Source organism: Talpa occidentalis, unplaced genomic scaffold (assembly GCF_014898055.3).
Source record: "Talpa occidentalis isolate TD23 unplaced genomic scaffold, MPIMG_talOcc4v2.1 talOcc4.11, whole genome shotgun sequence".
Classification (NCBI taxonomy): domain Eukaryota; kingdom Metazoa; phylum Chordata; class Mammalia; order Eulipotyphla; family Talpidae; genus Talpa; species Talpa occidentalis.
In genome coordinates, this window is record NW_023601104.1 from 99831451 (window position 1) to 99853456 (window position 22006).

Consider the following 22006-nt stretch of genomic DNA (forward strand, 5'->3'; position numbering starts at 1 on the left):
CTCAGTAAGAACTCGCCAGGGCAGGAGGGGCTGTCTCCGGGGCGCTGGGCCTGTGGTGACGTGCAGAGGGCCGGGCCTCTGAGCGCTGCCTTGCGGGCCTGGGGGGACACGCTCCTCCTGGACTCGCGGGTGTCCGCAACAGGGTGGCCCGCAAAGATCAGGGACGTGGGAACTTTATCTGCTTTGACTCTGCTCTTGGGAACAAGAGCGTTGCTTCACGGAAGACATGCCAGGCTTAAAAAGAATGTGTTTGGGGGCCTCAGACAGGGCTGGGGGCCTGGACAGCCCTCGGGAGCCCTCTGGCAGCTGTCATTATCAGCGCCACCTTTTCTGCCCACCAGGGCCCAGGAGGGTCCTGGCGGGTGGGGGGTGTTCTGGCCGGGGTCGGTTACCCCGCAGGCTGGCAGCGTGGATGCCTCCCTCCGCAGCAGGGAGAAGCGGGCTCCAGACATCCTGCCCCGCCCCCCGGCAGCCCTTGTCAAAGCCCCAATATGGTACCAAATGTATTTTTAAGTTATTGTTGACCTGTAACCGGTTCTAAATAAATAGAGCAGCTCCGAGGGTGGTTACCAGACACCCTCTCCACCCAGCAGCTGCTTCATGGTCACAAGTTTGTTCCCACGGAGGGTGTCAGCTCTTCCTGTGTCCCTACAGGAAGTTCCTTTAAAGCCCTGTGAGGGGACCTGTCTGGTCCACACAGGACCCCAAGCTGTCCTGGAAGCCAGGACACAGGATGCTGGTGTGTGAGCGGGGGGCTGGGTGCTGGTGAGGGAGGGGGCTCACCCGCCTGTGCAAGGAGGCATCAGACCCAAACCACACCCCCAACCCCATGCCTACCAGAGCGAAGCTGGGGGTTATCCCCTCTCTCTGCTTCCTCTAGGCTGCACCCTTCCATCTGGGGGCCCTCTTGAGACCCCTGGCCCCACACACGCTTGAAAGGGATGGCCTCCTGGGGGCTGGCTCTACTCACCTACTGACACAGTAGAACGCGATTAGCCTGAAGATGTCCTCAAACACAAGAACCGAGCCTTCCAGGTACAAAACTGAGGAGAGATGAGAAAGGCTGGGGTGAGTGTCCCTGTCAGAGGAGGAGGCTGAGTCTGTTGCCTGCCCTGGGGCTCCTGTTGCAGCACCTGGCCTGCCACAGCTGCACACATGGCACTGCCCGCTGGCCCATGGGAAGGGAGAAATGCCCCTCACAGTGGTCACCCACTGAGATTTCGGGGACTAGCTGGCATGGAATATGGTGGTCATCATTTTGGGCAAAACAATAAAGACTCTGGATGGTAAGAGCAGAATTAAACATTTACTTGTGAAGGTCACCTCAGTCAACGGTGAAGTCGGAGAGTGTCCAGCAGGGGGAAGCTACCAGTCCTGTCCTCCAGAGGTCCACTGTCCAGGGTGCTCAACTGGGGCCACCTGTCTTTCACCCAAGAGCTTGTAAGAACCTCATTTGATCTGGCTGCATGGGTGAGAGTGAGGGAGACCTCAAAATTCCCTGACAAGGAAGAAGGATGAAAGTATTTGCCCAAGATCCCATCCCAAGGGCTCCAGAGAAGCTGAGGGAGACCATGAAGTTCCCCGTGGACCCACAACTCAGCATCATCCTTCCGAGGAGTCCCAACTCTCACCCTGGGCTCCACATGCCTAACATGGGATGCTTCCTGCACTGGGGATCCCCACTGTGAACTTTCTTAGGCATCAGCAAGGCCAAGAAACACGGGCATGTTGTACTTTAGCTCCAATGTCCTCAGTTCTTCTAGCGTCCCTGTGCGGGGGGAGGCAGGACCGGGGCTGGGCCTCTAGGGTTAGCAGCATGACTCGGGGTTACCCCTCTCGGCCCCCCCACCTGCAAAGGGAAGGACCCGGAGCCTCCAGCAACAGGCCTGTATCCAGGTGCCAGAGTAAGGCCAGCACCCTCCCTGCTGCGCTGGCGATCTGTGTACCAGGATACACGGGCCACAGGTTCTGTTCTAATAGCCTCATTTTCACATTCATCCTGGAGGGGAGGGCCCTGCTCACAGATGCCTACAAGTGACTGGAGTCATTTATTCTACATAGTTCACATGATTTTTTTTAAGTTTACATTCATCATGAGTTCCTGGCAAAAAAAAATGGTTCCTCACCAGGATAGATGTCAATAATTGTAAAAATGAGTTTAAGAAAAATATGCAGTAGATTACAATACAGGAGGTGCTCAGCAGATGCCCACAGATGACCAGCCTGAGGGTGGAATGACCAGGCTCTGAGAATGGGGGGCAGGGGGGTGGGGGTGGGGTGGCCCACAGTGCCACCTAGTGCCAGCCTTTGGTGCGTCATCTGCTCTACACAGGCACACAGACTGGTCACCCCCACCTGGGGTCAAAGGACTTCTCTGGGCCAGGAGAGGTAGGGCGAGCACCCCTCTGTCAAGTGGGAACATAAAGAGCTCCCCCACGATGTACACAGGAAGCCGAGCTGTGCCTACCAGGCATGCTCAACAACTAGCCGCTGTCCTTGGAGAGAGGCTCCTTTGCGCAATGCAGCAGGAAACTTCCGTGCCCTCTGGCACCTCATATAAAGCTTCTTTTAGAGTTAGTCATACTTGGCTTGTTGGATCAGCTTCTTGGGAGCAGGGACCAGGCTTATTCATTTTTTAGCCCAGGGCCCAATACAATTCTTTCCTATTGGCCCAATAACCTGCTTACTGTTCAAACTAGATCTGTGCAAGCCACAAAGCTGTTTGCTTCTTTGGAATTAGGAGGGCCCCACTGCTGGCCCCGTCTGCACCTCTCCCCACCCTGATCATGGGAATGCACCAAGGCCACACCCGGAGCTCCTGCAGGACAGGGCCAGGGCTTTGCCCACATGCAAGTCTCCCACAGCACCCAGCACAGCGCCTGCATGCAGCCTGGGAGACCAGAGAATGTTTGCTAAGTAGCTGTCTCAAGGGACACCCCAGAGGGCAGAGGCTCCAGAGTCCTGGACCTCTCACCAGAACTCATGGTCCTTCCCTCCAGGGTGACCCTGGACTTGAGGGGCTCCCAGCAGACAGCCTCACACCATCCTGCTGCTGAGGTGACTGCAAGGGGGTGAGGTAAACAATCCCTGGTTGCTTTGAGTGGTGGTGGTGGGGGTGATGACTAGTTTCCAGGGCGTCCCGTGTCCTGCACCATCCTGCTGGTGGCTGGTGTGTAGGCGCCCCGGCCAAACTGAGTGTGACTGAGTGTCTATCATGTGCCCTGGTTTCCTCAGCTGGGTGACAGGGTGCACAAAGGATGCCCCTGTTGTGGGTTGAGTTGTGTGCCCCTCAAAATTTATGCTGGAGTCCTCTCTCCTGGTACCTGTGAATGTGACCTCCCAATTTGGGAAGTGGGTCTTTGTAGATATAATCAGGATGAGGGCAGACTGGATCGGGTGGACCCTAAATCCAACCTCTGGGGCCCTTATAAGGAAACACGTAATGACATGAGACATAGACATGCAGAGCGGGGCCGTGGGGACAGGGAGGCAGAGATCGGAGAGGGGTGTCCAGAAGCCAAGGATCACCAGGGACTGCCAGCCACCCCAGAAGCTAGGAAGAGGCACCAACACGTCTCCCCAATCTCCAGAAGGAACCAGCTTTTCAGATTTCAGATTTCTGGCCTCGAGAACCATGAGAGGACAGCTTCACCTGCTTTCTACCAGGGGGTGGTGCCTCACTGCAGTGCCCCTGGAGACGAGGCCCCGGCTTGGAGGAAAGGGCGGGTAAGTCCGTGGAGCTGTTGCAACAGGGTGGCCTCCCCCGCCAGCGGTGCTACGGCCAAGCCTTTGAGCAAGGAAGACCATCGCGGCACGGAGCAGGGTCAAGAGGAAGGTGTTCCTGTCCTTCCTGGGCCTCATCTTGTATGGCTCCTGGATGGAAACCCGTTCCCTGCAGGACTGTTGTCCTCCCACCCCACAGCCCTCATCTCTACCTCCAGGCCTCGGCACCTGCTGTTCCCCCAAGCTCGGAGAACAGGCCTTTGCCTTTCCCTGCCCTCAGGCCTCAGCTCCAGGTCCACTTCTGCCCCAAGGCCTGGCCAGGTGTCTGGCTCTCTCTTGTGGGAAGGCTGCACCCGGGGGCACCGTGCAATCCGCACGAGCTTGCAGCAGGGAATCCTGGGATGTGCTAGATGGCGGTGCCAGCCCGGGGTCCTCAGACCAGGAGACGGTGGGCTCACTGGGGGCAGGAGTGGGTCTGAGCTTCCCGGCCACCTGCACTGGGCCAGGCACCCAGGGAGGACTCTGCAGGGCCCGTGGGCTGACCAGACCCGCTGCTGCGGGAATCAAGGGTGGACCAGACAGAAGTCTGGAGAATGAGAGCACATGAGCGGTCGCTTCGGGGAAGGAGAGGGGAGGAGGCTAATGGGCACAGAGTTTCCTTTTTGTTGTGCTGAGCCATAAAAAGCCTAGAACATAGCCTGTCAGCCACTTTCAAGCATGCGACGCAGCGGCATTAGGTACATGCACGTCGTGCAACACCGGACTTCCTTTTTGGGGTGAGGAAATGTTCTTAAATTAATTGTGGCGAGGGCTCCACCATGGTGAATACGCTGAGAGCCGCTCCGTCGTGCGCTGTCAATGAGCAGATTGTATGAAACTGAATCCCAGCTATAAATACCTCCCCAGACGGCCGCCATTAAAAGAGAAAGACGCAGGCCCGCAGAGCGCCGCCCGAGTTTCACTGCTCTGTGAGATTGTCCGGCATTTTGATACCGAGGCTCGATGAGCTCCAAGTGGAGAAATTACAAGAATTTTCCAACTTTTCCCCTAGTTTTTCTAAATCGCTGTGTAGCCTTTTCTCTAAAGCCGCCTGGTTTCCCATGTCCTCACAGCTCACGCTGCTGTAGACCCTGCTCATAGCCTTGTGGGGGGCAGGGGACAGGCCCTGTCTGCACCCCCACGCCACCGCAGCTGGCCCCTGCTAAGGGGTCCAGTTGCCCTTAAGTCACCAGTGCTGTGGGGTGTGCCCGCTCTTGGCAGCAGCTCGGAGCCGGCCGGCGGCTGGTCCAGACAGACATGCCCGTTCAGCCGGGGGCCTTGAAAACCGGGCAGCAGCAGCCCCAGGCCCCACTGCGGACCGTCTCCCGGGGCCTCCGGCAGAAGCCTCGGTGCCGACCCCCAGGCCCCGTCTGAACGAGTTGCTCCTCCTTCAAAGAGGAGGAGAGAGAAGGGGCACCCGTCAGACGCGCCTGGCGCGTCCCCAGGTGATGACTGGCGACAACAGCTGGACCCTGCGTCTGCCTAGAGAAAAGGGAATCTGTCACCCCTGACTCACCATCCGGCCGAGTGCCCGCCAGGTAGCGGCGCCGGCCCACACGCGCCCACTGCCTCTCGCACTTACAGTCTCGGCTTCAAATGAAATGTCCTCAGAGAAGTGGAAGCTGGGAGGAGACTTTTTTCTTTTAAAAGACATTTTATCCCTCACGAAGACAAGTGAGCTGCCCGGTCAGGGACAGCGTGTGAATCTCGTTCTCCAAGTCACCCCCAGCCCCGGGCAAGGTGCTTATGAGCACACGGCTGGCTCCGGATTTTATTTATTTATTTAGAGAATATTTTATTTTGTAGTATTAACAGATTCACAGCAGGTGGCGGAGACAGACAGGCGGCCCACGTGCCCTTCATGCACCCCCACCCCAGCCCGCCTCCTCCTTAGGGATTATGGTGCTAACCAAAGTACAACATCAAAACCAGGAGCTGACCCTGGTGCAACTCACAGAACTCACTCAAAGAGCTTCGCATGGACTCGCGTGCGCACACACGGGTGGTTGTAAGGTACACTATGTCACGTCACCCCTTGTAGCTGCCTGTAATCACCACTGAGTTCAAAATATTTCCCTGTCCCCTCACCACAGGCCCCTCACAGGCAGCCTTTACAGTCACACCCACCTCTCCCCCGCCCCAACCCCTGGTAACCACCATCTGTTCTCCATCTCTGTGATCACACCATTTCATGAATGTCATGTAGCTGAATCACACAGCATATATCCTCAGGGACTGATTTTTCACTCAGCATGATTTCCTCTAGGGTTGTCTGAGCTGTTGCATGAGTCAATACCCCATTCCTTTTCAGGGCTGAGTAGTATTCTATGACCTAAATGGACCTTGGTTTGCTGGGCTATTCACTCCCTGAAGGACATTTGGCTTTTAGTTATTATGTACAAATCTCCCGTGAATATTTGTGTACAGGTTTCTGGATGAAAATGTTTTCCTTTCTCTGGACTGTAAGTCCAAGAGAGCAACTGCCAGCTCAGATGTTAAGCCCATCATCAATTTCCAAAGGAACCACCAAACTACTTCCGCAACAGCGATACCGCTTTACATTCCCACTGGCAAAGCGGGCGTGAGTCAGCTTCTTCCCGGGCTCGCCAGGTTGGTGTTATCACTGCCTTTTATTTCAGTCATTCCAGTAGGTGTGGGACGAGACCTCACTGTGGTTTTCATTTCCATTTTGAAACATCTGAGTTTTGTTTCATGTGGTTATTTGCCCTCTGTCTCTCCTCGCTGGTGGAATGTCTGCTCGTGTCTTTTACCCACTTTCTAATTGAATGGTATAATGTAATGTTTTTGGTCATTGAATGTAACACACAGAGAAATATAAAATGTACAATTCCATGCTTTTAGTGTCTTCACCGAGTTGTGCAACCATCACCACTATCAATGTTAGAATATTTCCAACATCCCCAAAAGCAATAGTACAGACCCAAGCCCTTCCAGCTTCAGTAACCACCGATCTGCTTCTCTCTATGGCCTGGTCAATTTGATGACATCTCATATCAATCTCCTCTAAAGGTGGTCCTGTGTGCCTGCTCTACTGAAAAAAAAAAAGGAATGTTGGCAATCAACTCCCAGCCTTCAAACTATACTCAAAGCCCATACATCATCAAAACTGCATGCTATTGGAACAGAACAGACATCACATGACCAAGGAATCAGATAGTCCAATCCAGAAATAAAGGCCTGGCCAGGTTTCTGGCTCTCTCTAATCTTTGCACCCGGGGGCACCGTGCAATCCGCACAGCTTGCAGCAGGGAATGTTGTTCAATAAATGGTGCTGGGACAACTGGGTCCTGCACCAGGAGAATGAGCTTGACCACTACCTGCACCACCATACACAAAAATCCCTCAAAATGGATTAAAGAACTGGGCATAAGACCTGAAACCATAAAATACATAGAAGGAAGTATGGCGAAACGCTACGGGATTTTCAGGGGAAAGACATCTTTACAGAGAATCCTTCAAGTTGTGTAGTGAAGAGAAAGATAAACCTAGACTACATCAACTTTCAAGCATGCGACGCAGCGGCATTAGGTACATGCACGTCGTGCAAAGAGGACTTCCTTTTTGGGGGAGAAATGTTCATTTTTGCGAGGGCTCCACCATGGTGAATACGCTGAGAGCCGCTCCGAAGCGCTGTCAATGAGCAGATCGTATGAAACTGAATCCCAGCTATAAATACCTCCCCAGACGGCCGCCATTAAAAGAGAAAGACGCAGGCCCGCAGAGCGCCGCCCGAGTTTCACTGCTCTGTGAGATTGTCCGGCATTTTGATACCGAGGCTCGATGAGCTCCAAGTGGAGAAATTACAAGATTTTCCAACTTTTCCCCTAGTTTTTCTAAATCGCTGTGTAGCCTTTTCTCTAAAGCCGCCTGGTTTCCCATGTTTGGCGAGGAGGCTGTGTAGACCCTGCTCATAGCCTTGTGGGGGGCAGGGCAAACTGTCCACCCCCACGGGCAGCCCTGCTGTGGGGTCCAGTTGCCCTTAAGTCACCAGAGCTGTGGGGTGTGCCAGCTCTTCCAGCAGCTCGGAGCCGGCCGGCGGCTGGTCCAGACAGACATGCCCGTTCCAAAGCGCACCAGCAGCCCAGGCCCCACTGCAGGACCGTCTCCCGGGGCCTCCGGCTAAGCCTCGGTGCCGACCCCCAGGCCCTGAACGAGTTGCCTGGATCCAGAAGATGTGGCACAGACGCGCCTGGCGCGTCCCCAGGTGATGACTGGCGACAACAGCTGGACCCTGCGTCTGCCTAGAGAAAAGGGAATCTGGCACTGGACTCATCATCTCGCGAGTGCCCGCCAGGTAGCGGCGCCGGCCCACACGCGCCCACTGCCTCTCGCACTTACAGTCTCGGCTTCAAATGAAACTCAGAGAAGTGGAACTGGGAGGAGACTTTTTTCTTTTAAAAGACATTTTATCCCTCACAAGACAAGTGAGCTGCCCGGTCAGACAGCTTGAATCTCGTTCTCCAAGTCACCCCAGCCCCGGGCAAGGTGCTTTGAGCACACGGCTGGCTCCGGATTTTATTTATTTATTTAGAGAATATTTTATTTTGTAGTATTAACAGATTTACATTATTGCTAACCAAAGTACAACATCAAAACAGGAGCTGACCCTGGGGATTATGGTGCTAACCTCACTCAAAAAAGGATGGACTCCTGCGCACACACGGGTGGTTGTAAGGTACACTATGTCACGTCACCCCTTGTAGCTGCCTGTAATCACCACTGAGTTCAAAATATTTCCCTGTCCCCTCACCACAGGCCCCTCACAGGCAGCCTTTACAGTCACACCCACCTCTCCCCCGCCCCAACCCCTGGTAACCACCATCTGTTCTCCATCTCTGTGATCACACCATTTCATGAATGTCATGTAGCTGAATCACACAGCATATATCCTCAGGGACTGATTTTTCACTCAGCATGATTTCCTCTAGGGTTGTCTGAGCTGTTGCATGAGTCAATACCCCATTCCTTTTCAGGGCTGAGTAGTATTCTATGACCTAAATGGACCTTGGTTTGCTGGGCTATTCACTCCCTGAAGGACATTTGGCTTTTAGTTATTATGTACAAATCTCCCGTGAATATTTGTGTACAGGTTTCTGGATGAAAATGTTTTCCTTTCTCTGGACTGTAAGTCCAAGAGAGCAACTGCCAGCTCAGATGTTAAGCCCATCATCAATTTCCAAAGGAACCACCAAACTACTTCCGCAACAGCGATACCGCTTTACATTCCCACTGGCAAAGCGGGCGTGAGTCAGCTTCTTCCCGGGCTCGCCAGGTTGGTGTTATCACTGCCTTTTATTTCAGTCATTCCAGTAGGTGTGGGACGAGACCTCACTGTGGTTTTCATTTCCATTTTGAAACATCTGAGTTTTGTTTCATGTGGTTATTTGCCCTCTGTCTCTCCTCGCTGGTGGAATGTCTGCTCGTGTCTTTTACCCACTTTCTAATTGAATGGTTTTATGTAATGTTGAGGGGTTTTTTGGTCATTGCTTAATGTAACACAGAGTTTACGAATATAAAATGTACAATTCCATGCTTTTAGTGTCTTCACCGAGTTGTGCAACCATCACCACTATCAATGTTAGAATATTTCCAACATCCCCAAAACAGATCTTGGACCCAGTAGCAACCACTTCCCCCTTCCCCTTCTAGCTTCTAGTAACCACCGATCTGCTTTCTGTCTCTATGGCCTGGTCTATTCTGGACATCTCATATCAATGGACTCCTCTAAGAGGTGGTCCTGTGTGTCTGCTTCTCTCACTCAGCATCGAGTTGTCAAGTACTTGTCGATGTTGTAGCAGTATCAGCCCTCCCTTCCCTTGTGGCTGAAAAAAATCTGTTGTGTCCAGACATCACGTCTTGAAAAAAGATGAAGTATTGCTACTTGTGACAAGTTAGATGTAAGTGGAGGGGATTATGCTACATGAAATAAATTCGAAGACAAACCAAATACGTGGAATAAAAAAAAAAAAGCGCAACTGTTTTTTTAAAAGGACTGTACCGTTTTGTATTCCACCAGCAGCGGATGAGGCTACAATTTTTCCACACCCTTGCTAACACGGATTACTGTCTCTGGATTACAGCCATCCCAGTGTGTGTGGTGGCAGCTCATGTGGTTTGGATTTGCATTTCCCTAGAGATTAGTGGTATCTTCTCATGTGTTTATTGGCCATTTGCATGCATTCTTTGGAGAAATGTCTATCCAGATCCTTTGCCCATTTTTAATGGGCTACTTGTCTTTAATATTGAGTTCTAGGAATTGTTTCTATATTCTAGATACAAGGCCTTTGTCAGATGTGTGATTTGCAAAGAAATTTTCCCAGTCTGTAATTTATCTTTACATCCTCCTAAGAGATTCTTTCAAATATTTCCTTTAAGAATGAAAAAATGAATGCTGTCCAATTTTGTCTGCAGAATAGCAAGAACTTCAACCTGTGGTGCATACATGATTCAACAGGCGTTATTGCAACCTGCTTTAATTAAGTCAATTCTGATTTGTATTGGGTAGTAGCATATTGTTATAGTTAATATGTGATGGGCCTTTAGCCAGGTATACCTCTTATCTAGGCCAAAGTCCCCTAGTCTCTTGGTAGATTTATCCTCTTAGCAGATACTTCCTTCATAGATGAGGCAGAGGTAAACTTTGGACGTGCTCAGCTTTAATTACCACAAATCCCCAGGGGCTGAGGTGAGTGAATTTGACAAAGAAAACCTGTTCTACACCAAGTCCACCTTAAGCAGAGAATGGCCATGGCATGTGCCTTCACTGGGGTCGAGCTGTCCTTGCTAACAAATGAAGAATGAACATTTTCTCATTTTAGTCTGACCCTGGTTTTTGGTGGGGAAGAGAACATTCCATGAAAACATGGAGTGGGGATGCCCCTTGCTGAGGGTTTTTAAGACTGTGAAGTGTGGGCCTCCCTGGTGGCACAAGGGGTTAAGTTTCAGCACAAGGAAGCTAGCCACAGCCACACCAGCATGAGTTCAATCCCCACCCAGGGAGCTGACCCACATGGCGCGGCAGACCTCTCCTGTCTCCCCACTGCTCCCCTCAGCAGTGGATTTCAGTCAATCTGCAGTTCTGCTCCGCGCTCTGTCTCTGGGGAATCTCCTCAGGCCCTCCACCTCTGGCCTGTACCCCAGTTCTTGCATGCATGCATAAATAAAATAAATCTTTAAAAAAAAAAAGGCTGTGAAGTGTGGGCTTTCTGAAGAAATACAAACCGAGTCTTTTGTGTCAGCAAAAGGCCTTCCTTGTTAACCCGAGTCATTTCTGTTTAACGCAGTTGGTTGACAACAGGAGTGGTTGTTAATAACTTTCCCGGTCGTGACCCTCATCTGAAGGCCTGGGTCAGAGGTACTCTTTAGCTAGGACATTCCCACTGGGTATTCATTCAACAGCACATACTTACTGTGCTCAGACTCTGCTCACATAAATGGCACATGGCATGGGAGCTGAGAGGACACTTCAAGACAGAGTGACAGGGAATTTGTCAATGGTCTGGCTATAGGGACTCTCTGCAACTCCTTCCCGAGGGGTAGAGATTCAAAACAATGGCCTCATTTTCCTTTGCTGACTGAAAATTTGGTTGGGGTGGGGGATGGGGTGCGAGAGGCATTAGTTGATTTTAGCTTAGAGAAAACCACGTGTGCAGCAAGGCCTCAGCATGCTGGTTATGGAATGGGCACTGGCTGGATGAGAGGTGCCCCAGGAGGAAGATGGGACATGGGAGGTTGGGACACCTACAGTCTTGTGTTGGCAGGAGAGGTGGAGTTCCTGATGTCCCAGAGGACTCAACCCTGGAGAGAGGGGTCATCACACCTGGCTGGGGGTGGGGAGGACTTGGAGGGCCCCAGAAGTGGTCCTACCCCAAAGCCTTCTGTGACACTGCTGAGTCAACCTTCCCTGACACCTGTCACTCAGAATGCATTAGGAGACCCTGTCCTAATGGTTTCTTATGCTCCTTCATAAAAAGGGACTCTAGATCACCACGCTGGGTCCCTGACAGGAAAGATTGGCAGTACAGACCCTGAAAATAAAAACCAACATGACAAGGGGCTGGGGAGTGGGTCCCAGCTGGGAAGCAGGAGGGCTGGCACCTGTAGCCCACTCATCCCTGTGCCCCTCACACCCCCCTTGGCTTCTACTCACTTTGAAGATCACAGTTGCCTTTTGGTTTGTACCCACTGCTGCCCGGCAACACCATGGTTGCCAGGGGAACCACCACATGGACAGCTTGTGGCTGAGGCGCTAAAAAGACTGTTTGCTGCTATCATCAGGGCTATCCAAAGGCCCAGTTTTCTGAAACAGCAGCATGGAGTGGGCCAAACCCTTGTTTCTACTTCAGGCGAGCCCGAACCTGGACAGTACTGACCAGGCGTGGGCTCATGCCAGGCACCCAAATCCTCAGACAATCTTTCTATTCCTGCCAAGGGAGAATGAGAGGAACCTTGGCCTCCTGGGCCCTCTGCCTTGCTACGCAGAGGCCAGGGTGGTACCTCACAAGAGGCTCTGAGAAAGGAATAGCAGCTTCTCCACCAGAGCGAGCACAGGGGCGTAGAAGGGCTGGGGGAACTGGAGGGAGCACTGATTTGAAAATGTTGGGGAAACAGCTCCCTTTCTCTCCCCGGCCACTCTTCATGGTTCAGGGTGGACACCATGGCCTCTGGTTCACTGACTCTGGAGCCCCTTTGGTGTTTACCAACCTCCCGGAACCTCTCTCTGTAAAACCACACACTCACTTTGGCCCCGAAGTTTCTCTATTGAAATAGAAACCACATGAATTGCCAGCTTACACTGCTGGGAGGCCTGAGGGCCTTCTGTGCAGGGGGTGGGGGTGGTGTTGGGGTGAGGGAAATGGTGCCTTGGCCCCACGTACCCTTGGTTGGAGGCTAGTAGACAAGGACAGGGGAGGGCTGGGCAGTTGTGGTCAGGGTCCTTCCAAATGCTTCCAGTGCCCTGCTAGGGTCTCATAAGAGAGCAGAGAGGTGTCCCCTCCTCGGGGAGGCTGCGGTCAGCACTAAAGTATCCAACTCCACAAGCAGGACACCAGCTGGACTTCATCCCCACTAATGCACCTCGCAGGCACTTGGGGGCAGTGGTCAGCTGTGCCTCCCTGGGTGTCAGGCCCGCTGTCACTGCTGGTTGTGGGTGTCATAAGAAAGCATTCCTCCTGGATTGCACCATAGGAATTTCAGGGTGAAAAAGGTCCAGCAAAACTTTTTTCACTAGGTTCTGTTTCCCACCCCACGTTTGCTCGATAAGAGACCCCAAGTGTCCCTCACAGTGGACGGGGGGTGGGACTGGACAGCAGTGGACAGGGAACCGCTGAAAGCCAGAATGGAGGCCCCTCGGAGACAGCCCTGGTCAGCAGCCTTCCCCACTGCACAGACAGGGAAACTGAGGTCCGGCGAAGGCGTATCCTATGGGAGAGAATTAGTCTGGGTGCTTTCCAGAGCTGGATTCTGGGGCTCTCTGGAATCTAGATTCTGCTTCTAAACCACTGTTGTTCTGACTCCTGCTCTCTGCTCCCCCGGCTGGGCTCTGCACAGTCTTGGGCCTCCTCCCTAATAACGGACAGTAACTGTTACCATAGTTTTAATAATAACAATGATGATGATGATGACATTATCATTTACCATTTACTAAGTACCTACTGTGCCGGCTTCTGTAGCATCAGGAAAACTCCATTATCCTCATTTTATAAGCCAGGCAGCTGAGGCTGAAGGAATCGTGCCCTGGGCCACGGGCATGGCCAGTTGCCATCAGCATGCGAGCCTGGTGCATGAGGCACCTTTTGTTTGGGGGAGGAGGTGTGGGGTGAAGGGAGGGGGTCTCAGTGTCAGCGAGCAGAGGTGCCGTGGGCCCGTCTCCCCATCACCAGGCAGGTCCCTTGTTATCCCAGAAGGCTCTAGAAGCGAGCACCCTGCTGCCTCCCTCTGGCCCTGGCACCGGGCACACACTCACATCAGAGCATGATTGCCCCACGTCATGAGCTGCTCCCGGGCCTGAGCCTGGCCCAGCGTGAAGCTCTGGACAGCGGGCAGGGCTCCTTTCTTTTCACCGTCCCGGATCCAAGACTCGCCCGAATCACATCAAGTGCTTAGCCGCGCGCGGTTGTTGAAAGCATTGTCTCTGAGCCCCGTGTTGGCAATCACATCTGTGCAACTGCCACTACACTGTTCAAGCTGCAACAAACGATTCCTTTTCTTAGACACTGCTCTTCCATATTTAGCAACTGTATAGATGAGGATTTAAGTCTGGGAAAAGGAATACAGAACAAACTGTCACAACGCAGATGGAACTTTGCCTGGGAAGTATTTATAGGCTCAGATGCCAAAACAGAAGGGGAGACGTAGGACAGATGTGAGAATTTCCAAGCGTCACGGAAGACTAAATAAAGAGTAAGCAGACAGGGAGGTGTTGGGGTGAGCGAACAGTGCGGGGCGGTGGAGGAAGAGGCACACCAGTGGGTCTGAGTTACCCATAGACAGGAGCTGCGCGTCTGGAAAACCATCCACCTGCTGCTCTGCTCACACAGCAGGAACCAGGGAGCGCCTCTGACTGTATCCATCATGAAAAAACACTGTGATCTCTTAGGGAGAAGACGGTAAAAGGGAGGTGGCCCCGCCGGGGTCAGGCCACTCTGATGGTGGGAACAAGCCAAGAGCACAGAAGGTCTCATCAAGAAACAACACCGTCCAAAGAACAACCTAGCCTCACCTTCAGGACCTTACAGCTCGTCCCAGCCCAGAGCACAAGAAGTCTCAGAGCTCTAGAAGCAAGCGCCTGGCACTTAGGAGAGCCATGAGACCTGGGGTGGTCAGTGCCTTGCTACAAGTCACACACCCGCAAGACAACATCCACACACTAGATGGCTGACAAGATACAGAAAAAAACCACAGCAGAAACAAACAACCCAATCAATCAGTGGGCAGCAGCTATGAACAGATGATTCACCAAAGAGGATATTCAGAAACACTGTTCATCGCGGCTTCTAATAAGAGACATGCAGGTTAAACCCACGCGGATGCCATCTCGAACACCTGTGAGAATGGCGCACATTATAAAGACCCCCAACAACAAGGGCTGGGGAGGATGTGGAGAAAAAGAAACCCTATTACACTGTTGATGGGAACAGAAACGGTGCAGCCATCATGGAAAGGGATCTGGATGACCCTCAAAAATGAAACCTGGAACTAGCATACAACCCAGCAGCCCCGGCTTCTGTATCTATCCAGAGAACATGAAACCATCAATGCCAAAAATTATGTACTTTACAGTGTTTATGTCAAGTGGGAGAGGGAGAGACAGGTCAAAGGGGTATCGTTGGTGGTAGTGGGGAGTAAAATACAAAAGCCATATCAGATTATGTCCTTTCATCCTTAAGTTCTTTCCCAGGGGGTGCCCCATGGCCCTCTAGATAGAGGTTGAATTTGAAGACCCGGGTGTGCCACGCCCTGTGATGGACCCCCAGCCAATGGCTCCACTTTCTGCCTGTCCCTCCCTTCCTAATCCAGCCAACTGAACTTGCCCAGGACACAACCCATCAGCCTGCCATTCTCAGCCCTATCCTGCCACCTTCCCCGAACTTCATCCAAACAGGACATTTATATTCCTCCTTCAAGACACAACTCACGTATCCTCATCCCCCAGAGCCTTCCCCTGGGGCCTCACTCATCCTCCATGTTGGGGGTCCTTCCTTGGAGTAAGTTCCTAACATCCTCTTAATAATATAATCTCTGTCTCCCTAGGAGCTAGTGTCCTTAATTTGAGTAAATGAATAGTAGAATGTCTTATGTAATTCTCTAATTATTCAGTGTGCATGATCCTTACATACCCAAGTGGATAAGAAGTTTCCTTGAGAGAAAAACCATTTTTTCAAGTCAAGGGCAGCACGGGGTAGGGCTGGGTAGCCTGGGTTTAAATCCTGGCCCCACCACTTACTAACATGTGACCTTGAGCAAGCCACTTGGTTTTTTTGTGTTTCAGTTTCCTCACCTGTAAAATGGAGGTTATGCCTGTTCTGGTTACCTGTTACTGTGTAACAAACTATTTGCAAAATTTAGTGGCTTGAAACAACACCCGTCTGATTGTAATTCACCATTTTGTGGGTGAGGCATTCAGGCAGGGCTCAGCTGGGAGATTCTTCTGCTCCTCGGACACTGATTAGGTCACTTGGTGGTCAGGACTAGTCTGGTCCACTAGGTCCAGAAGCTTTCAGTCATGGTTGCTGCTTGGGCTGGAACAGCTGGAAGCTTAGATTCAGCAAGGCCTTTTAACCTTACTAGATTCGGGGCAGGCTGCCCCCAAATATGTCAAAGTGGCACACTGATTATTTTGGATTAAAGTTGCTTGAAAAACAGTCAGGACTCTTTGACTTTCTTCTCTAAATCTCCCAGGTCAAAGGCACTCTCCCTGCACTGGGGGTAGAGAGGCATCCTTATTGCAGAGATAGGGAACTCAGGGAAGAGAAATCTGTGTAAACAAACTCTGTTTAGTCCTTTGCTAGCTAGTACTCAGGCCTAAAGTCTCTTTTCTTGTTTGTGCTTCACAAATTCAGTGTTTCTTTATTTTAAACTGATTGCTTTGGTTATTTCGTAGGCCACATATCTTTGAGACCTTTATATATATGAAAATAAATGTTTTTTTTTTTCTCCTGTTAATCTGTCTTGTGTTGATACAATTACTAGACCAGCCGATATATTTTAGAAAGGGAAGAAAAGTTTTTCTCCCCTACAGATCAGTGTTCCTATAGGATCTGGGCCAATCCAGGCAGTCTTTCCAGTGTGGGGATCACTGGATTTCTTACATAACAACTCAGGGCTCCCAGAGTCCAAGTAGAAGCTGGTGGTTCTCTTAAAAGCTACACACAGAGTCACTTCTGCCTTCTGGCCAGAGCATATGACCATGTTCTCTTGGTCAAAGCAGTGCCAGCTCAGTCCAGATTCAAGGGGAGAGGCTGGAGTCTCCACCTCTCAGGAGGAAGGTCAGAGAGTTTAGCTGCCTGCTTCTTCTCTTTATATATTATATATATATATTTTTAGATAACCTTGGTTTATAACATTATATATGATTCAGAGGGATAGGTTCAGACCTCTTCAGATGTGTGTTACCATGCCACACCTCTTAGGTCCTTTACCCCCAAGGCCCAAAGGCCACTAAGAAAAGGGCTCTCAGGCTTCCACTGGAAAGTACCTCATGATGTGAAATGTTCTCCCATGATGGACCTGCAGGCTCATATTACCTGGGAATGTATGCCACGCCTGGCCAAGTTGGTAACACAACCTGATTCCAATTAGTTTCCCGTTTTTGTAAAGATAGTTCATTGGATGATTTCAACCATGTGGAATGTAAAGAAACAAAGCAAAGAAACAGGTAAAACCAAACTAAAATTGATACAGCATTTCATGTATGAATTACAACACATTACATGTAAAAACACACACCATGCTTTAGTTTGCAAAATGCTCACATATACGTCACTTCCCAACAGGTCTATGAGGTGGGCATCACCAGCCCTGCTGAGATGGCAGTGCTGTGCTGGTAAATGCTGAACAACCAGCTCTCTAGGGGAGGCAAAGCATGGTGTTAATGCATCTGCCAATTTCCAAAATGTTAGCATTGCAAGTGTTGGGTTGGGAAGAGATGGACACAAGGAATCTCCACCAAGACCACAGCTCAGACAGACTCTTGTATGGTCATAAGAGGCAGAGCATTAAGAGGCTAGAGATAGCTAAGCCACCGGCTTCAGCACCCTCCTCACCATGCTGTCCCTGTTGGAGCCTCTAGTCCTGTCTGCTCCCGTTCTGCTCAGCTCTGGTTCTTGACAATGAACATGAAGCACTGGGTTTAAACTTAGCTCAGGCCTCTGACTCTGAGGGTGACTCCAAAGCTCCTCATGTAACTCAACAACCCTCTGCTCTGCTCCCTCTCTCGTGTCCTTCCCTGACGTGGAGAGCCTTGTGCACAAGACAAGAAAAACCCGGCCCAGGGCAAGGAGCTTGGAAATGGAGTCCACCGCCCTGGAGCCAATCCCAGTTCCATCTTGGGATCATTTCCTGGCAAATGGGGGTCACAGCACCTGTCACGGGGCAGTGGGGAGACAAGAATGAGCTCGAATTGCCACCCAGTGCCTGGTAGACAGTGAGTCCCCAGTGACTGGGGGGCTGAAGGCTCTGTAAGATTTCACAGAGGGGACTAGGTATTGGGGTGCTCAGTTCCACCTGGGGAATCCCAGGGCAGCCTTGGACTGGGAACAATGACTGCATTAAAGGAACATTCCAGCAGGGGAAGTTCCACAGGGCAAGTTCCCTATAAGTTTCCGTTGTGTATACCACAGCCCAGACAGCAACGAGCACAGAAGGGATGCAGTGCAGTGGGATGGGGACTGTGATAAAGCAGCACACACCACCTGCTGATTCTCTACAGCTAAGGGGAGGTGGCCATAAAGAACCATGGACGATACCACAAAGACTCCACATCTACAGAACTTTCCGGAAAGTCTCACCTCTGACTGCTTCCTTAAATAGTTTGGGTAGAAAGGAGAAGCTGGTGGGACTGGCATAGTAAAATGGCTTCCCAAGAGGCCAGCTGGGTTGCCTGGATACTGAGCAATAGGTCTTTTCCTCAGCTACAACGAGGCTTTATGATTCAGGTGCTTGGGACATCTGGGGTCAGGCAGACGAAGAACAGCACCTTCCTCTGTGTGGGGTTTTATCTTTCCAAAGATCTGTCTCTTGCTGGGTGACGTCAGAGATCTCTATCCCATGGGGCTCAGAGACATGGAGTGAGTTGCTTTAGGTCACACAGAAAATTACTGGGGGAGCCAGATCAGAACTCATCGACATCCACCCTGGCTGTGCACCAGCTCACACCAGCCCTGACACTGCTCCCTCCTCCTAGGGGTAGGAACCCCTGGGGACTCCCAGAGCATAGCACCTCTGGGAGGCCCTCCAGAGGTACTCAGAGGTAACGATCAATATTCCCGCTTGAGAAAAATGAAACAAAACTGAGTTCCCTGGGAACAACCCCACTGAGTTCCCTGGGAACAACCCCCTTAAAATCTAGACTGTGGGGGGTCCTCCACCCAGCTGCACAGGGTGGCTCTGAGAACCACAAAGCAATGCCAAAGGCCCTTGCCTGGTGTCCGCCACGCCTGTCCCGATCTGCTCAGCCACGCAGCACCCCATCTGTCATGGCCCAGGGCTCAAGGATGCTCGTTACACCTGCACGGCCACGCTGGCTTTCCTGCCGGGCTGAGGTGTGTTCTCATGTTTCCTTGTCTGCTCCTCACACCCGCTTCCTCGGCGGAGGAGCTGACGCTCGCGCGGCTGGTGGAAGTGAGGCCTTGCTTTAGTTCACAGAGCAAGTGAACCGGCAGGACGGGACACAAATCCAGGTTTTCTAACCCTCACACCCGTGTGGCGTGGATTGCGGGGCGGCGAGGGAAGGAGCAGCGGCTTTGGGCCGGAGGGTACAGTCAGCTGACGCTGCGTCCAGCCGGCCGGGAGACGACCAAGCTGAGTGGGGCAGCGGTGATGCCCAAGCCCTCCCTGCTGACGGGAGGGGAGGCACTTGAATTCAGATCCACTGGGTACCAACGCCCCAGCCATCTCTCAAGTGTGAGGTGCCGCCTACCCCACCTTGTGCTGGGCTCTGGGGGGCCACAGCTGTGGTGCCAGACTCACCGGCCCCTCAGCAGTTTTCCGGGAGATGGGAAAATGTGAAAGAGACAAGGAAGGACAAGAGGACCCGACAGGCCAAGAAGCGTGGGGGTGCGCCCAGCGGACGAGGACACAGCACAGTGCAGAGGGGGGGCAGGGAGCAGAGGGCGCCATTTGGGGATGTCGGGATTCTTACTTTTCTAGGGAGGCTCCGCGCGGCTGCAGCTGGAGGAAACTGCCTCAAGCAGGTGAGAGACATTCGTGAAATGTCACTGAGTACCAAGCCCTGCCAGGAAGTCGGCGGCCTGGTGGCAGTGGGCACAGGAGGATGTGGTCAGTCAGGACGAGGTGGGTGCAGAGCTGGTATCTGCTGCTTCAGGATGCCCGGCTCAGCGGCCTCCTCTGCTGCTGAAGCCTGGGGGTCCGCCCGCGCACCCCGCTCCCTTACGCGGTGCTGTCTCTCACTTGCGGGCATAAACCTGTTTGCTGAGTTGGGAATTTCCAGAGTTGGTTTCCATGGAGGAAGGGGGAGGAGGTGGAAAGGAAGGGGAAGGGAAAGCGGAGCCCCAGAGGCTGAGCAAGCCAAGCCCACACCTGTGCTGTCCCCGGACAGAAGGCCTGACCCCTGACACCGCCATCACCCCCAAAGGAGGGCGGCTCTGAGAGGCTCTTGGCTCTCTGAAACAGTAAAGTTGGACTGTTTTTCCTTAGACACAATTTCTGAAGGTGCAAACCCCCCAAAGTGGACCACGGCACAGGGGCGGGGCTGGCATGGAACCCCACACCTCTGCCTCCCCTCTCTTTCTGGAGCGTTCTCACATGGCTGCTAAAACCTCCTCCTGTGGTCCATTTCCTCAGGGTGAAACAAAGTCCAGGCAGCTGTGCGTTCGTTCAGCTTCCTCACTGTCCTCCATCCCCAAGAAGGCTCAGCTGCCCGGTCTCCCTTACTTGGCCTCGCTGCCCACTGCCCAAGATTGTTCTTGAGCAACCACCAAGGCCATTGTCCCTCCATCCTCCTCTGTCCTGCTCTGGGCACAGTGGACTCTCCCCTCGATCACCCACACCGCCCAGCTCTCTCCTAAATCACCGATCCCACGGGGCCACCACTGTCACATCTTCCCACGATGATAAAACAAAACCCCTGGCACCACGGGTGGCTGTCAATGCCCTTTGGGACCTGACTACGCATGCTTCTCCCAGCGCCATCTTTGATTCTACGGCCAATCACATGGATTCCACTTCCTCACCCTCAACATAGCTTCTGTCCACTGGTTTATGGGTATTCTGTCTGTCTGTGAGCCAGTGCAGAGTGGGGTCTCAGGTAAGCATGCCCTGTTCCCAATTTCTCGTTCTTGCAATGATTTCTCATCTCCCAAACCCCAAGAAGGCTTGGACTGACCAGTCAAAAGAAATCAGTTCTGAGTTCCCCAGAGTGCACACGTCCATTCTAGCGCTCACAACCATCTGGCTTGTGTGTCTGCTTCATGGGCCTGTGTCTGCCCACCCCTAGCTCCAGTGCCAGGGACCATTCAGTACACATTTAACTGGGCACAAAGTCTTTGAAGTGTTTAACAACAGAGAAAACTCATAAGACAATGTTTATGTGAAGAAAAGGAAGGCAAAAAACTACAGGTGCCATTATGATTCAAAATCGATTTAAGAAAAAAAGAAATTCACCGTTGGAAAAATGAACTTTAGGAGAGTTAAATTATCCAATGACGTATGTTTTCCCTGGGCCACCTCCATTTTGGAGGCGAAAATGGAACTGCTAAAAAGAGAAAGAAACAAACTGTGGTTAGTCTTAAGCCAAAACCTCCACGGGCAGTAACCAACGTGAGATAAGAAGAATGAATCAACTTCTTTTTATTTTTTTTTCCAATTTGGGTTTATTGCGATGAAGTAGATTTATACCTTGGTGTCTGTGCAGGGTTATACATTCCATCCTCTACCAAAGTCTCTCTCTCCCCCTACCCACCACCAGGGCCCCCACCATCCTCCACCATGTTCCATTGGGTCCCTTCCCTCCCCATAAATCAACTTCTTAGAGTGAGTTCTCCAGAGCCAGGGGTTGCAGGAAGTGATGGTTTAGAGGTGTGAGCTGCGAGTTACTCAATCTCCATAGCTAATTATAGCTGCTAGAACTTACCGCGCATGCCCTGCGTGTGGGCATTACGACAGATTTTCCCCATAAAGTCTCCATTTCATTGAGGAGACAACAGCGTGGTCTGAGTTACTCTGATTCTGACATCGGGTCTCCCCCAACCCCAGCCCCACCACCAAGCCATTCACCGACACCAGCAGGTTATCCTATAACTCAACTCCCTTCTGACGCTCTCTACCTGGAGATAGTGTCAGATCCCACAGGTTAAGGGCTCGGTCTCTCCAAGTTCAGATGCCAACCTCACAACCACATCGATCCCTATGCTTGGCACATGTGGGTGCAGCGTCTAAGGCTCCTTTCAAGGTAGACCCGAGCAGGGTGCTTGATCACCCTGGGGCCATGTTTATACATCACGAGGTCTGACCCGGAAAGCCCAGGGACTGATGAGTGAAATGCCTT

General features: G+C 52.0%; 1 protein-coding gene across 1 annotated transcript in view; it reads right to left on the reverse strand.

Moving 5' to 3' along the window:
- RIN3 (Ras and Rab interactor 3) overlaps positions 1 to 22006 on the reverse strand; it is a 116854-nt gene that overhangs the window by 38801 nt on the left and 56047 nt on the right. The window contains exon 4 of the mRNA XM_054692877.1: positions 971 to 1043. Coding sequence (XP_054548852.1) covers positions 971 to 1043 — 73 coding nt within the window. The remainder of the gene's footprint in view (positions 1 to 970; positions 1044 to 22006) is intronic.